Source organism: Scyliorhinus torazame, chromosome 5 (assembly GCF_047496885.1).
Source record: "Scyliorhinus torazame isolate Kashiwa2021f chromosome 5, sScyTor2.1, whole genome shotgun sequence".
NCBI lineage: Eukaryota > Metazoa > Chordata > Chondrichthyes > Carcharhiniformes > Scyliorhinidae > Scyliorhinus > Scyliorhinus torazame.
Window position 1 is genome coordinate 61858328 of NC_092711.1, and position 15000 is coordinate 61873327.

The window sequence follows — 15000 nt, forward strand, 5'->3', positions numbered from 1 at the left end:
GTTGTAGGGGGCTGGAGGAGATTACAGAGATAGGGAGGGCTGTAGGGGGCTGGAGGAGGTTACAGAGATAGGGAGGGTTGTAGGGGGCTGGAGGTAGTTACAGAGATAGGGAGGGTTGTAGGGGGCTGGAGGAGGTTACAGAGATAGGGAGGGCTGTAGGGGCTGGAGGAGGTTACAGAGATAGGGAGGGTTGTAGGGGCTGGAGGAGGTTACAGAGATAGGGAGGGTTGTAGGGGCTGGAGGAGGTTACAGAGATAGGGAGGGTTGTAGGGGGCTGGAGGAGGTTACAGAGATAGGGAGGGTTGTAGGGGCTGGAGGAGGTTACAGAGATAGGGAGGGTTGTAGGGGCTGGAGGAGGTTACAGAGATAGGGAGGGTTGTAGGGGGCTGGAGGAGGTCCCAGAGATAGGGAGGGGTGTAGGGGCTGGAGGAGGTTACAGAGATAGAGATGGTTGTAGGAGCTGGAGGAGGTTACAGAGATAGGGAGGATTGTAGGGGGCTGGAGGAGGTTACAGAGATAGGGAGGATTGTAGGGGCTGGAGGAGGTTACAGAGATAGGGAGGGTTGTAGGGGGCTGGAGGAGGTCCCAGAGATTGCGAGGGGTGTAGGGGCTGGAGGAGGTTACAGAGATAGAGAGGGTTGTAGGAGCTGGAGGGTTACAGAGATAGGGAGGATTGTATGGGGCTGGAGGAGGTTACAGAGATAGGGAGGGTTGTAGGGGCTGGAGCAGGTTACAAAGATAGGGAGGGTTGTAGGGGCTGGAGGAGGTTACAGAGATCAGGAGGATTGTAGGGGGCTGGAGGAGGTTACAGAGATAGGGAGGGTTGTAGGGGCTGGAGGAGGTTACAGAGATCAGGAGGATTGTAGGGGGCTGGAGGAGGTTACAGAGATAGGGAGGGTTGTAGGGGCTGGAGGAGGTTACAGAGATCAGGAGGATTGTAGGGGGCTGGAGGAGGTTACAGAGATAGGGAGGGTTGTAGGGACTGGAGGAGGTTACAGAGATAGGGAGGGTTGTAGGGGCTGGAGGAGGTTACAGAGATCAGGAGGATTGTAGGGGGCTGGAGGAGGTTACAGAGATAGGGAGGGTCGTAGGGACTGGAGGAGGTTACAGAGATAGGGAGGGTTGTAGGGGCTGGAGGAGGTTACAGAGATCAGGAGGATTGTAGGGGGCTGGAGGAGGTTACAGAGATAGGGAGGGTTGTAGAGGCTGGAGGAGGTTACAGAGATAGAGAGGGTTGTAGGAGCTGGAGGAGGTTACAGAGATAGGGAGGGTTGAAGGGGCTGGAGGAGGTTACAGAGATAGGAGGGTTGTCGGAGCTGGAGGAGGGTAGAGAGCTAGGGAGGGTTGTAGGGGGCTGGAGGAGGGTAGAGAGCTAGGGAGGGTTGTAGGGGGCTGGAGGAGATTACAGAGATAGGGAGGGTTGTAGGGGGCTGGAGGAGGTTACAGAGATAGGGAGGGTTGTAGGGGGCTGGAGGTAGTTACAGAGATAGGGAGGGTTGTAGGGGGCTGGAGGAGGTTACGGAGATAGGGAGGGTTATAGGGGCTGGAGGAGGTTACAGAGATAGGGAGGGTTGTAGGGGCTGGAGGAGGTTACAGAGATAGGGAGGGTTGTAGGGGCTGGAGGAGGTTACAGAGATAGGGAGGGTTGTAGGGGGCTGGAGGAGGTTACAGAGATAGGGAGGGTTGTAGGGGCTGGAGGAGGTTACAGAGATAGGGAGGGTTGTAGGGGCTGGAGGAGGTTACAGAGATAGGGAGGGTTGTAGGGGGCTGGAGGAGGTCCCAGAGATAGGGAGGGGTGTAGGGGCTGGAGGAGGTTACAGAGATAGAGAGGGTTGTAGGAGCTGGAGGAGGTTACAGAGATAGGGAGGATTGTAGGGGGCTGGAGGAGGTTATAGAGATAGGGAGGATTGTAGGGGCTGGAGGAGGTTACAGAGATAGGGAGGGTTGTAGGGGGCTGGAGGAGGTCCCAGAGATTGGGAGGGGTGTAGGGGCTGGAGGAGGTTACAGAGATAGAGAGGGTTGTAGGAGCTGGAGGGTTACAGAGATAGGGAGGATTGTATGAGGCTGGAGGAGGTTACAGAGATAGGGAGGGTTGTAGGGGCTGGAGCAGGTTACAAAGATATGGAGGGTTGTAGGGGCTGGAGGAGGTTACAGAGATCAGGAGGATTGTAGGGGGCTGGAGGAGGTTACAGTGATAGGGAGGGTTGTAGGGGCTGGAGGAGGTTACAGAGATCAGGAGGATTGTAGGGGGCTGGAGGAGGTTACAGAGATAGGGAGGGTTGTAGGGGCTGGAGGAGGTTACAGAGATCAGGAGGATTGTAGGGGGCTGGAGGAGGTTACAGAGATAGGGAGGGTTGTAGGGACTGGAGGAGGTTACAGAGATAGGGAGGGTTGTAGGGGCTGGAGGAGGTTACAGAGATCAGGAGGATTGTAGGGGGCTGGAGGAGGTTACAGAGATAGGGAGGGTTGTAGGGACTGGAGGAGGTTACAGAGATAGGGAGGGTTGTAGGGGCTGGAGGAGGTTACAGAGATCAGGAGGATTGTAGGGGGCTGGAGGAGGTTACAGAGATAGGGAGGGTTGTAGGGGCTGGAGGAGGTTACAGAGATAGAGAGGGTTGTAGGAGCTGGAGGAGGTTACAGAGATAGGGAGGGTTGAAGGGGCTGGAGGAGGTTACAGAGATAGGAGGGTTGTCGGAGCTGGAGGAGGGTAGAGAGCTAGGGACGGTTGTAGGGAGCTGGAGGAGGGTAGAGAGCTAGGGAGGGTTGTAGGGGGCTGGAGGAGGTTAGAGAGATAGGGAGGTTTGTCGGGGGCTGAAGGAGGTTACAGAGATAGGGAGGATTGCAGGGAGCTGGAGGTTACAGAGATAGGGAGGGGTGTAGGGGCTGGAGGAGATTATAGTGATAGGGAGGGTTGTAGGAGCTGGAGGAGGTTACAGAGATAGGGAGGGTTGTAGGGAGCTGGAGGTTACAGAGATAGGGAGGGTGTTGGGGGCTGGAGGAGGTTACAGAGATAGGGAGGGTTGTAGGTGCTGGAGGAGGTTACAGAGATATGGAGGGTTGTAGGGGGCTGTAGGAGGTTACTGTGATAGGGAGGGTTGTAGGGGACTGTAGGAGGTTACTGTGATAGGGAGGGTTGTAGGGACTGGAGGAAGTTACAGAGATAGGGAGGGTGTCGGGGCTGGAGGAGGTTACAGAGATAGGGAGGATTGTCGGGGCTGGGGGAGGTTACAGAAATAGGGAGCGTTGTAGGGGCTGGAGGAGGTTACAGAGATAGGGAGGGTGTTGGGGGCTGGAGGAGGTTACAGAGACCGGGAGGGTTGTAGGGAGCTGGAGGTAACAGAGATAGCGAGGGTTGTAGGGGCTGGAGGAGGTTACAGAGACAGGGAGAGACAAAGAGGGACAGAGAGGGGGCTGGAGGAGTGACAGAGTTGTGGAGAACCTTGGAACGGTCTTCAGGAGGAGGGTGAGCACTTGGAAATTGAGGCGTGCCCAGATGGGACCCCTTGTAGATCAGCGAGCATCATGGGACAATCAGTGAATGGGGGTCAACGCGATATGGGGGCAGCGATGGATTTTCTAACAGGGACAATAAACTTGTCGGGGGAGGGGGGGGGGCGGGTGTTGAGAAACATTGGTGATTTTTCTGCCCGAGGATTTTGAATTTCCTCTCTGGACCACTCTGCCCCTCTTTCTCCTACTGGAAGAGGCGAACTGACTATGTTGAAGGCTCTATATAAATGCAGCATGTTGTGATTTTGTTCTCACTTTTCCTATTTTCCCACGGTTCTCCCTTCTCCGAGGGCTCACAGATGGAATGAGGATTGGCAAAGGGAATGGTTAAACAAATCCTTGATAAGATAACATCTGTGCTCGAACAGGAAACAGATGTTCTTCAGCAATAAGATCCTGAGCATGTGTAAAAAAACAAACATTCGGGCCGTAAATTTCAACAATGCTTCTCGATGTCCCCCAGCCTGTCAGCTCAATGGCTGGCATCTATTCCTGACCCTCACTACTGACCCTCTCTGACAGTGCGGCACTCCCTCAGTACTGACCCTCTGACAGTGCGGCGCTCCCTCAGTACTGACCCTCTGACAGTGCGGCGCTCCCTCAGTACTGATCCTCTGACAGTGCGGCACTCCCTCAGTACTGACCCTCTGACAGTGCAGCACTCCCTCAGTACTGACCCTCTGACAGTGCGGCACTCCCTGAGTACTGACCCTCTGACAGTGCGGCGCTCCCTCAGTACTGACCCTCTGACAGTGCGGCGCTCCCTCAGTACTGACACTCTGACAGTGCGGCACTCCCTCAGTACTGACCCTCTGACAGTGCAGCGCTCCCTCAGTACTGACCCTCTGACAGTGCGGCACTCCCTGAGTACTGACCCTCTGACAGTGCGGCGCTCCCTCAGTACTGACCCTCTGACAGTGCGGCGCTCCCTCAGTACTGACACTCTGACAGTGCGGCACTCCCTCAGTACTGACCCTCTGACAGTGCAGCGCTCCCTCAGTACTGACCCTCTGACAGTGCGGCGCTCCCTCAGTACTGACACTCTGACAGTGCGGCACTCCCTCAGTACTGACCCTCTGACAGTGCGGCACTCCCTCAGTACTGACCCTCTGACAGTGCAGCACTCCCTCAGTACTGACCCTCTGACAGTGCGGCACTCCCACAGTACTGACCCTCTGACAGTACGGCACTCCCTCAGTACTGACCCCCTGACAGTGCGGCACTCCCTCAGTACTGACCCCCTGACAGTGCGGCACTCCCTCAGTACTGACCCTCTCTGACAGTGCGGCACTCCCTCAGTACTGACCCTCTGACAGTGCGGCACTCCCTCAGTACTGACCCACTCTGACAGTGCGGCGCCCCTCAGTACTGACCCTCTGACAGTGCGGCACTCCCTCAGTACTGACCCACTGACAGTGCAGCACTCCCTCAGTACTGACCCTCTGACAGTGCGGCACTCCCTCAGTACTGACCCTCTGACAGTGCGGCGCTCCCTCAGTACTGACCCTCTGACAGTGCGGCACTCCCTCAGTACTGACCCTCTGACAGTGCGGCACTCCCTCTGTACTGATCCTCTGACAGTGCGGCACTCCCTCAGTACTGACCCTCTGACACTGCGGCACTCCCTCAGTACTCACCCTCTGACAGTGCGGCACTCCCTCAGTACTGACCCTCTGACAGTGCGGCACTCCCTCAGTACTGACCCTCTGACAGTGCGGCACTCCCTCAGTAATGCTATGATTACTGGGAACAGGAGCCCGTGTGAACTGTAATTAAGATCTGGTCTCACTTAACATGAAGCAGGCCGCTGTCAAACACACAAATTATACAAGCAGGGACCACAAATTCAAACCGTAATGATTGGGTGTGGGCTGTAACCCCTTTCTCTCCTCTCACTGCGCTCCTGCTCTCTGTCTCTCTCTCTCTCTGTCTCTCTCTCTCACTGTCTTTCTCTCTCTCTGTCTCTTTCTCTCCAGCTTTAAGTTTTATTTGTAGCTTGTGTTGGGTGGCAAGGAAGGTGACGTTTCAATCAGAGGTTATTATGAGCTGGGGAGCGGGATGTCTGGGGCCCTTGTTCGTAGAGACACGCCGTTTTTAATGAGGTTTTACTGCCCTCGCAATGAAAAACGGGGTTACCAAGGAGTTAATCATTTCGTGAAATTCAAACGAAAGACATCAAGGAAGATACATCAGGATGTTGTCAAGCGGCAGATGTTTAGGCTGACAAGGAGGTCATAATAACGAGTTGTTAAGTTGCGAATTTGGGTGTCTCTGGGAGAAGAAGGCTTTAAGCTGCGCTATCTAAAGCAAGGAAGAATCCTTGTTGTCGCAACGGTGGTAAATCTTCACTGGGGGATTTGTGTCTGTAAAGGTTTCCGGGGTCACTGTGATTTTTGAATTATTTTCTGGTGGCTGTGTTCGAAAGCTTTCCAATCTATTTGTCTCTTGTTCAATAAGTGTTTTATTATCTGTATCAGCTCAAGAGGCGGCAGTTAGGAAGGCAAATGCAATGTTAGCATTCAAGTCGAGAGGGCTAGAATACAAGACCAGGGGTGTACTTCTGAGGCTGTATAAGGCTCCCATTTGGAGTGTTGTGAGCAGTTTTGGGCCCCGTATCTAAGGAAGGATGTGCTGGCCTTGGAAAGGGTCCAGAGGAGGTTCACACGAACGATCCCTGGAATGAGGAGCTTGTCGTTTGAGGAACGGTTGAGGACTCTGGGTCTGTACTCGTTGGGAGTTTAGAAGGACGAGGGGGGGATCTTATTGGAACTTACAGGATACTGCGAGGCCTGGATAGAGTGGACGTGGAGAGGATGTTTCCACTTGTGGGAAAAACTAGAAGCAGAGGACACCATCTCAGACTAAAGGGACGATCCTTTGCAACAGAGATGAGGAGGGATTTCTTCAGCCAGAGGGGGGTGCATCTGTGGAACTCTTTGCCCCAGAAGGCTGTGGAGGCCCAATCACTGAGTGTCTCTAAGACAGAGATAGATCGGTTCTCGATCAATAAGGGGAGCAGGGGTTATGGGGAGAAGGCAGGAGAATGGGGGTGAGAAAATATCAGCCATGATTGAATGGGGGAGCAGACTCGATGGGCCGAGTGGCCTAATTCTGCTCCTATGTCGTATGGTCTAAGAGTCAGGATCGACCGAGCCAGGTTGCACTCTGGGTCCAGACCTGTTCATGAGTTTTCTTCAACTCGGGGTCGTTAAAGAGTCGTGTCCGACACATATTATGGGAGAGTGGAGCTCAGGACAGGGTCAGGAGGGCACTGAACTAAATCTGGTGTTTGCTTTTCTCTCTTCCTGCCCCCCCCCCCCCCACACCCTCTCCACCCCCCGCAGGTGACAACCCGCAACCGGCCAAAGGGACCCACGTGACGCTTGCCCCAGTCGAGCAGCCGGAGAGGGGCAAGTGGTGTGCGGAGGTGCTGGAGAGGACGAGGGGCAGCCGATGCCTGGCCCTGTCCGTCCACAGCCCCCCGGGCTGCCCGGTGGGGAGGTACAGCCTCTCGGTGGGAACCCAGGTTGCCGGGGAGTCGGGCAAGAAACTGGAGGAGGCCGTCTGCATCCTATTCAACCCTTGGTGTCCAGGTAGGTGTCCGTGCAAGGGTGGGGGAGGGCGGGGGGGGGAGAGGTGGGGCGGATGGCTGAGCGACTGTGGGAGGCGTCACAGCGGTGCAGGCAGCTGGCTGGTGACTCGGAGGGGAACCTCCAGGTGGTGGGGGGTGCGTCTGCTGCCCCCCTCGTCCTTTTAGACGGTAACGGCCGTGGGTTTGGGAGGAGCTGTCGGAGGAGCCTCGGCGAGTTCCCGCGGGGCGTCTTGTAGACGGTGCACACGGCTGTGCGTCGGGGGGGGGGTGGAGGGAGCGAGTGTCGGTGGTCAGCGTGACGATCGAGCGGGGCTGCTTTGTCCTGGATGGTGTCGAGCTTCCCGAGTGTGGTTGGGAGCCGCGCTCATCCAGGCAAGTGGAGAGTCTCCCATCGCGCTCCTGACTTGTGTCCTTGTAGATGGTGGACAGGCTTTGGGAGGGGGGGACAGGAGGTGAGTTGCTCTCCGCAGGATTCCCAGCCTCTGACCTGCTCTGGGAGCCGCTGGGTCCAGTCCAGTTTCTGATCAATGGTAACCCCCAGGATGTGGGGGATTCAGCGACGGTAAGGCCATCGAACGTCAAGGGGGCGATGGTTCGATCCTCGCTTGTAGGAGATGGTCATTGCCGGGCACTAGTGTGGGGCGACTGTAACTCACCCCTTGTCAGCCCTGAGTCTGGATATTGTCCAGGTCTTGCTACATTGGGACAGGGACTGCTTCAGTATCTGAGGAGTCGCGAATGGTGCTGGCCACACTCCCATTCGAGCGGCCATGTTCTTTTAGGACCCTGCCAGCTCGCTCTGTGATGGTACGACCGAGCCACTCGTGCTGATGAAGGCCGACAGCCACACCTGCTGGGTCTGACCTGAGCCAGGAATGGTGAGAGTGGTGTCTGGGACATTGCCAGCAGCAATACTCATTCTGTGAGTATGACTACGTCAGGATGTTGCTTAACTCTCTCCCAACGGTGGCCCAAACCCCCAGCTGTTAGTGAGGAGGCCTTCGCTCGAGAGATTGACCAGGATCTGGCCTGGTCGGGAGGGCATTAGCTACGAGGAGCGGTTGAATAAACTCGGTTTGTTCTCACTGGAACGAAGGAGGTTGAGGGGCGACCTGATAGAGGTATACAAAATTATGAGGGGCATAGACAGAGTGGATAGTCAGAGGCTTTTCCCCAGGGTAGAGGGGTCAATTACTAGGGGGCATAGGTTTAAGGTGCGAGGGGCAAGGTTTAGAGTAGATGTACGAGGCAAGTTTTTTTACACAGAGGGTAGTGGGTGCCTGGAACTCGCTACCAGAGGAGGTGGTGGAAGCAGGGACGATAGTGACATTTAAGGGGCATCTTGACAAATATATGAATAGGATGGGAATAGAGGGATACGGACCCAGGAAGTGTAGAAGATTGTAGTTTAGTCGGGCAGCATGGTCGGCACGGGCTTGGAGGGCCGAAGGGCCTGTTCCTGTGCTGTACATTTCTTTGTTCCTTGTTCTTTTGACTTTGCAGACTCCACAGGGCTGGGTTTGGCATGTCCAGGGTTTGTTCACAACCCCCTCTCGCTCCGCTCCCGGAACTCCAGTCCAGGGTTTATTCACAGCCCCCCTCGCTCCGCTCCCGGAACTCCAGTCCAGGGTTTATTCACAGCCCCCCTCGCTCCGCTCGCTGAACTCCAGTCCGGGTTTTCCTTTTCCCCCCCTCGCTCCGCTCCCGGAACTCCAGTACAGTGTTTATTCACAGCCCCCTCTTGCTCCTCTCCCTGAACTCCAGTCCAGGGTTTATTCACAGCCCCCCTCGCTCTGCTCCGGGAACTCCAGTCCAGAGTTTATTCACAGCCCCCTCACTCTGCTCCCGGAACTCCAGTACAGTGCTTATTCACTGCCCCCTCTTGCTCCTCTCCCTGAACTCCAGTCCAGGGTTTATTCACAGCCCCCTCGCACCGCTCCCGGAACTCCAGTCCAGGGTTTATTCACAGCCCCCTCGCTCCGCTCCCGGAACTCCAGTCCAGGGTTTATTCACAGCCCCCTCGCTCCGCTCCCGGAACTCCAGTCCAGGGTTTATTCACAGCCCCCTCGCTCCGCTCCCGGAACTCCAGTCCGGGGTTTATTCACAGCCCCCCTCGCTCCGCTCCCGGAACTCCAGTCCAGGGTTTATTCACAGTCCCCTCGCTCCGCTCCCAGAACTCCAGTCCAGGGTTTATTCACAGCCCCCTCGCTCCGCTCCCGGAACTCCAGTCCAGGGTTTATTCACAGTCCCCTCGCTCCGCTCCCAGAACTCCAGTCCAGGGTTTATTCACAGCCCCCTCGCTCCGCTCCCGGAACTCCAGTCCGGGGTTTATTCACAGCCCCACCTCACTCTGCTCCGCTCCCTGAACTCCAGTCCAGGGTTTATTCACAGCCCCCCCCCCCCGCTCCGCTCCCGGAACTCCAGTCCAGGGTTTATTCACAGCCTCCCCCCTCGCTCCGCTCCCGGAACTCCAGTCCAGGGTTTATTCACAGCGCCCTCCTCGATCCGGTCCCGGAATTCCAGTCCAGGGTTTATTCATAGACCCCCCCCCTCGCTCCGCTCCCTGAACTCCAGTCCAGGGTTTATTCACAGCGCCCTCCTCGCTCCGCTACCAGAATTCCAGTCCAGGGTTTATTCACAGCCCCCCCCCTCGCTCTGCTCCCGGAACTCCAGTCCAGGGTTTATTCACAGCCCCCTCCTCGCTCCACTCCCTGAACCCCAGTCCAGGGTTTATTCACAGCCCCCTCCTCGCTCCGCTCCCGGAACTCCAGTCCAGGGTTTATTCACAGCGCCCCCCCCCTCGCTCCGCTCCCGGAACTCCAGTTCCAGGGTTTATTCACAGCCCCCTCCTCGCTCCGCTCCGGGAACTCTAGTTCCAGGGTTTATTCACAGCCCCCACTCGCTCCGCTCCCTGAACTCCAGTCCAGTTTATTCACAGACCCCCCCTCGTTCCGCTACCGGAACTCCAGTCAGGGTTTATTCACAGCCCCCTCGCTCCACTCCTTGAACTCCAGTCCAGGGTTTATTCACAGCGCCCCCCCTCGCTCCGCTCCCGGAACTCCAGTCCAGGGCTTATTCAGAGCCCCCTCGCTCCACTCCCTGAACTCCAGTCCAGGGTTTATTCACAGCCCCCCCTCGCTCCGCTCCCTGAACTCCAGTCCAGTTTATTCACAGACCCCCCCTCGCTCCGCTCCCTGAACTCCAGTCCAGGGTTTATTCACAGCCCCCTCGCTCCACTCCCTGAACTCCAGTCCAGGGTTTATTCACAGCCCCCCCTCGCTCCGCTCCCGGAACTCCAGTCCAGGGTTTATTCACAGCCCCCTCTCGCTCCGCTCCCGGAACTCCAGTCCAGGGTTTATTCACAGCCCCCTCCTCGATCCGGTCCCGGAATTCCAGTCCAGTGTTTATTCACTGCCCCCCCTCGCTCCATTCCCGGAACTCCAGTCCAGGGATTATTCACAGCCCCGCCCTCGCTCCGCTCCCGGAACCCCAGTCCAGGGTTTATTCACAGCCCCCCCCTCGCTCCGCTCCCGGAACTCCAGTCCAGGGTTTATTCACAGTCCCCCCCCCTCGCTCGGCTCCCGGAACTCCAGTCCAGGGTTTATTCACAGCCCCCTCCTCGCTCCACTCCCTGAACCCCAGTCCAGGGTTTATTCATAGCCCCCTCCTCGCTCCGCTCCCGGAACTCCAGTCCAGGGTTTATTCACAGCGCCCCACCTCGCTACGCTCCGGGAACTCCAGTCCAGGGTTTATTCACAGCCCCCCTCGCTCCGCTACCGGAACTTCAGTCCAGGGTTTATTCACAGCCCCCCCCCCTCGCTCCGCTCCCGGAACTCCAGTTCCAGGGTTTATTCACAGCCCCCTCCTCGCTCCGCTCCGGGAACTCCAGTTCCAGGGTTTATTCACAGCCCCCCCCTCATTCCGCTACCGGAACTCCAGTCAGGGTTTATTCACAGCCCCCCTCGCTACGCTCCCTGCACTCCAGTCCAGGGTTTATTCACAGCCCCCCCTCGCTCCGCTCCCGGAACTCCAGTCCAGGGTTTATTCACAGCCCCCTCGCTCCACTCCCTGAACTCCAGTCCGGGGTTTATTCACAGCCCCCCTCGCTCCGCTCCCTGAACTCCAGTCCAGGGTTTATTCACAGCCCCCCATCGCTCCGCTACCGGAACTCCAGTCCAGGGTTTATTCACAGCCCCGCCCTCGCTCCGCTCCCGGAACCCCAGTCCAGGGTTTATTCACATCCCTCCCTCGCTCCGCTCCCGGAACTCCAGTCCAGGGTTTATTCACAGCCCCCCCTCGCTACGCTCCGGGAACTCCAGTCCAGGGTTTATTCAGAGCCCCCTCGCTCCACTCCCGGAACTCCTGTCCAGGGTTTATTCAGAGCCCCCCCCTCGCTCCGCTCCCGGAACTCCAGTCCAGTGTTTATTTACAGCCGACCGCCTCAATCCGTTCCCGGAACTCAAGTCCAGTGTTTATTCACCGCCCCCCCTCGCTCCGCTCCCGGAACTCCAGTCCAGGGTTTATTCACAGCCCCCCCTCGCTACGCTCCGGGAACTCCAGTCCAGGGTTTATTCACAGCCCCCTCGCTCCTCTCCCGGAACTCCAGTCCAGGGTTTATTCACAGCCCCCCCCTCGCTATGCTCCGGGTACTCCAGTCCGGGGTTTATTCACAGCCCCACCCCTCGCTCCGCTCCCGGAACTCCAGTCCAGGGTTTATTCACAGACCCCCCTCGCTCCGCTCCCTGAACTCCAGTCCAGGGTTTATTCACAGCCCCCTCGCTCCGCTCCCTGAACTCCAGTCCAGGTTTTCCTCTTCCCCCCCCCCCTCGCTCCATTCCCGGAACTCCAGTCCAGGGTTTATTCACAGCCCCCCTCGCTCCGCTCCCTGAACTCCAGTCCAGGTTTTCCACTTCCCCCCCCCCCCCCCCCTCGCTCCATTCCCGGAACTCCAGTCCAGGGTTTATTCACAGCCCCCTCCTCGCTCCGCTACCGGAACTCCCGTCCAGGGTTTATTCACAGCCCCCTCGCTCCGCTCCCTGAACTCCAGTCCAGGGTTTATTCACAGCCCCCTCGCTCCGCTGCCTACAACTCCAGTCCAGGTTTTCCTCTTCCCCCCCCCCTCGCTCCATTCCCGGAACTCCAGTCCAGGGTTTATTCACAGCCCCCCTCGCTCCGCTACCGGAACTTCAGTCCGGGGTTTATTCACAGCCCCCCCTCGCTCCGCTCCCGGAACTCCAGTCCAGGGTTTATTCACAGCCTCCCCCCTCGCTCCGCTCCCGGAACTCCAGTCCAGGGTTTATTCACAGCGCCCTCCTCGATCCGGTCCCGGAATTCCAGTCCAGGGTTTATTCACAGACCCCCCCTCGCTCCGCTACCAGAATTCCAGTCCAGGGTTTATTCACAGCCCCCCCCTCGCTCTGCTCCCGGAACTCCAGTCCAGGGTTTATTCACAGCCCCCTCCTCGCTCCACTCCCTGAACCCCAGTCCAGGGTTTATTCACAGCCCCCTCCTCGCTCCGCTCCCGGAACTCCAGTCCAGGGTTTATTCACAGCGCCCCCCCCCCTCGCTCCGCTCCCGGAACTCCAGTTCCAGGGTTTATTCACAGCCCCCTCCTCGCTCCGCTCCGGGAACTCTAGTTCCAGGGTTTATTCACAGCCCCCACTCGCTCCGCTCCCTGAACTCCAGTCCAGTTTATTCACAGACCCCCCCTCGTTCCGCTACCGGAACTCCAGTCAGGGTTTATTCACAGCCCCCTCGCTCCACTCCTTGAACTCCAGTCCAGGGTTTATTCACAGCGCCCCCCCTCGCTCCGCTCCCGGAACTCCAGTCCAGGGCTTATTCAGAGCCCCCTCGCTCCACTCCCTGAACTCCAGTCCAGGGTTTATTCACAGCCCCCCCTCGCTCCGCTCCCGGAACTCCAGTCCAGGGTTTATTCACAGCCCCCTCTCGCTCCGCTCCCGGAACTCCAGTCCAGGGTTTATTCACAGCCCCCTCCTCGATCCGGTCCCGGAATTCCAGTCCAGTGTTTATTCACCGCCCCCCCTCGCTCCATTCCCGGAACTCCAGTCCAGGGTTTATTCACAGCCCCGCCCTCGCTCCGCTCCCGGAACCCCAGTCCAGGGTTTATTCACAGCCCCCCCCCTCGCTCCGCTCCCGGAACTCCAGTCCAGGGATTATTCACAGCCCCGCCCTCGCTCCGCTCCCGGAACCCCAGTCCAGGGTTTATTCACAGCCCCCCCCTCGCTCCGCTCCCGGAACTCCAGTCCAGGGTTTATTCACAGTCCCCCCCCCTCGCTCGGCTCCCGGAACTCCAGTCCAGGGTTTATTCACAGCCCCCTCCTCGCTCCACTCCCTGAACCCCAGTCCAGGGTTTATTCATAGCCCCCTCCTCGCTCCGCTCCCGGAACTCCAGTCCAGGGTTTATTCACAGCGCCCCCCCTCGCTACGCTCCGGGAACTCCAGTCCAGGGTTTATTCACAGCCCCCCTCGCTCCGCTACCGGAACTTCAGTCCAGGGTTTATTCACAGCTCCCCCCCTCGCTCCGCTCCCGGAACTCCAGTTCCAGGGTTTATTCACAGCCCCCTCCTCGCTCCGCTCCGGGAACTCCAGTTCCAGGGTTTATTCACAGCCCCCCCCTCATTCCGCTACCGGAACTCCAGTCAGGGTTTATTCACAGCCCCCCTCGCTACGCTCCCTGCACTCCAGTCCAGGGTTTATTCACAGCCCCCCCTCGCTCCGCTCCCGGAACTCCAGTCCAGGGTTTATTCACAGCCCCCTCGCTCCACTCCCTGAACTCCAGTCCGGGGTTTATTCACAGCCCCCCTCGCTCCGCTCCCTGAACTCCAGTCCAGGGTTTATTCACAGCCCCCCATCGCTCCGCTACCGGAACTCCAGTCCAGGGTTTATTCACAGCCCCGCCCTCGCTCCGCTCCCGGAACCCCAGTCCAGGGTTTATTCACATCCCTCCCTCGCTCCGCTCCCGGAACTCCAGTCCAGGGTTTATTCACAGCCCCCCCTCGCTACGCTCCGGGAACTCCAGTCCAGGGTTTATTCAGAGCCCCCTCGCTCCACTCCCGGAACTCCTGTCCAGGGTTTATTCAGAGCCCCCCCCTCGCTCCGCTCCCGGAACTCCAGTCCAGTGTTTATTTACAGCCGACCGCCTCAATCCGTTCCCGGAACTCAAGTCCAGTGTTTATTCACCGCCCCCCCTCGCTCCGCTCCCGGAACTCCAGTCCAGGGTTTATTCACAGCCCCCCCTCGCTACGCTCCGGGAACTCCAGTCCAGGGTTTATTCACAGCCCCCTCGCTCCTCTCCCGGAACTCCAGTCCAGGGTTTATTCACAGCCCCCCCCTCGCTATGCTCCGGGTACTCCAGTCCGGGGTTTATTCACAGCCCCACCCCTCGCTCCGCTCCCGGAACTCCAGTCCAGGGTTTATTCACAGACCCCCCTCGCTCCGCTCCCTGAACTCCAGTCCAGGGTTTATTCACAGCCCCCTCGCTCCGCTCCCTGAACTCCAGTCCAGGTTTTCCTCTTCCCCCCCCCCCCTCGCTCCATTCCCGGAACTCCAGTCCAGGGTTTATTCACAGCCCCCCTCGCTCCGCTCCCTGAACTCCAGTCCAGGTTTTCCACTCCCCCCCCCCCCTCGCTCCATTCCCGGAACTCCAGTCCAGGGTTTATTCACAGCCCCCTCCTCGCTCCGCTACCGGAACTCCCGTCCAGGGTTTATTCACAGCCCCCTCGCTCCGCTCCCTGAACTCCAGTCCAGGGTTTATTCACAGCCCCCTCGCTCCGCTGCCTACAACTCCAGTCCAGGTTTTCCTCTTCCCCCCCCCTCGCTCCATTCCCGGAACTCCAGTCCAGGGTTTATTCACAGCCCCCCTCGCTCCGCTACCGGAA

At 58.3% G+C, this 15000-nt stretch overlaps 1 protein-coding gene across 1 annotated transcript in view; it reads left to right on the forward strand.

The window, feature by feature from the left end:
• LOC140422594 (protein-glutamine gamma-glutamyltransferase K-like) overlaps nucleotides 1-15000 on the forward strand; it is a 64749-nt gene that overhangs the window by 16202 nt on the left and 33547 nt on the right. The window contains 1 exon segment of the mRNA XM_072507603.1: nucleotides 6855-7103. Within this exon segment, the coding sequence (XP_072363704.1) occupies nucleotides 6855-7103 (249 nt within the window).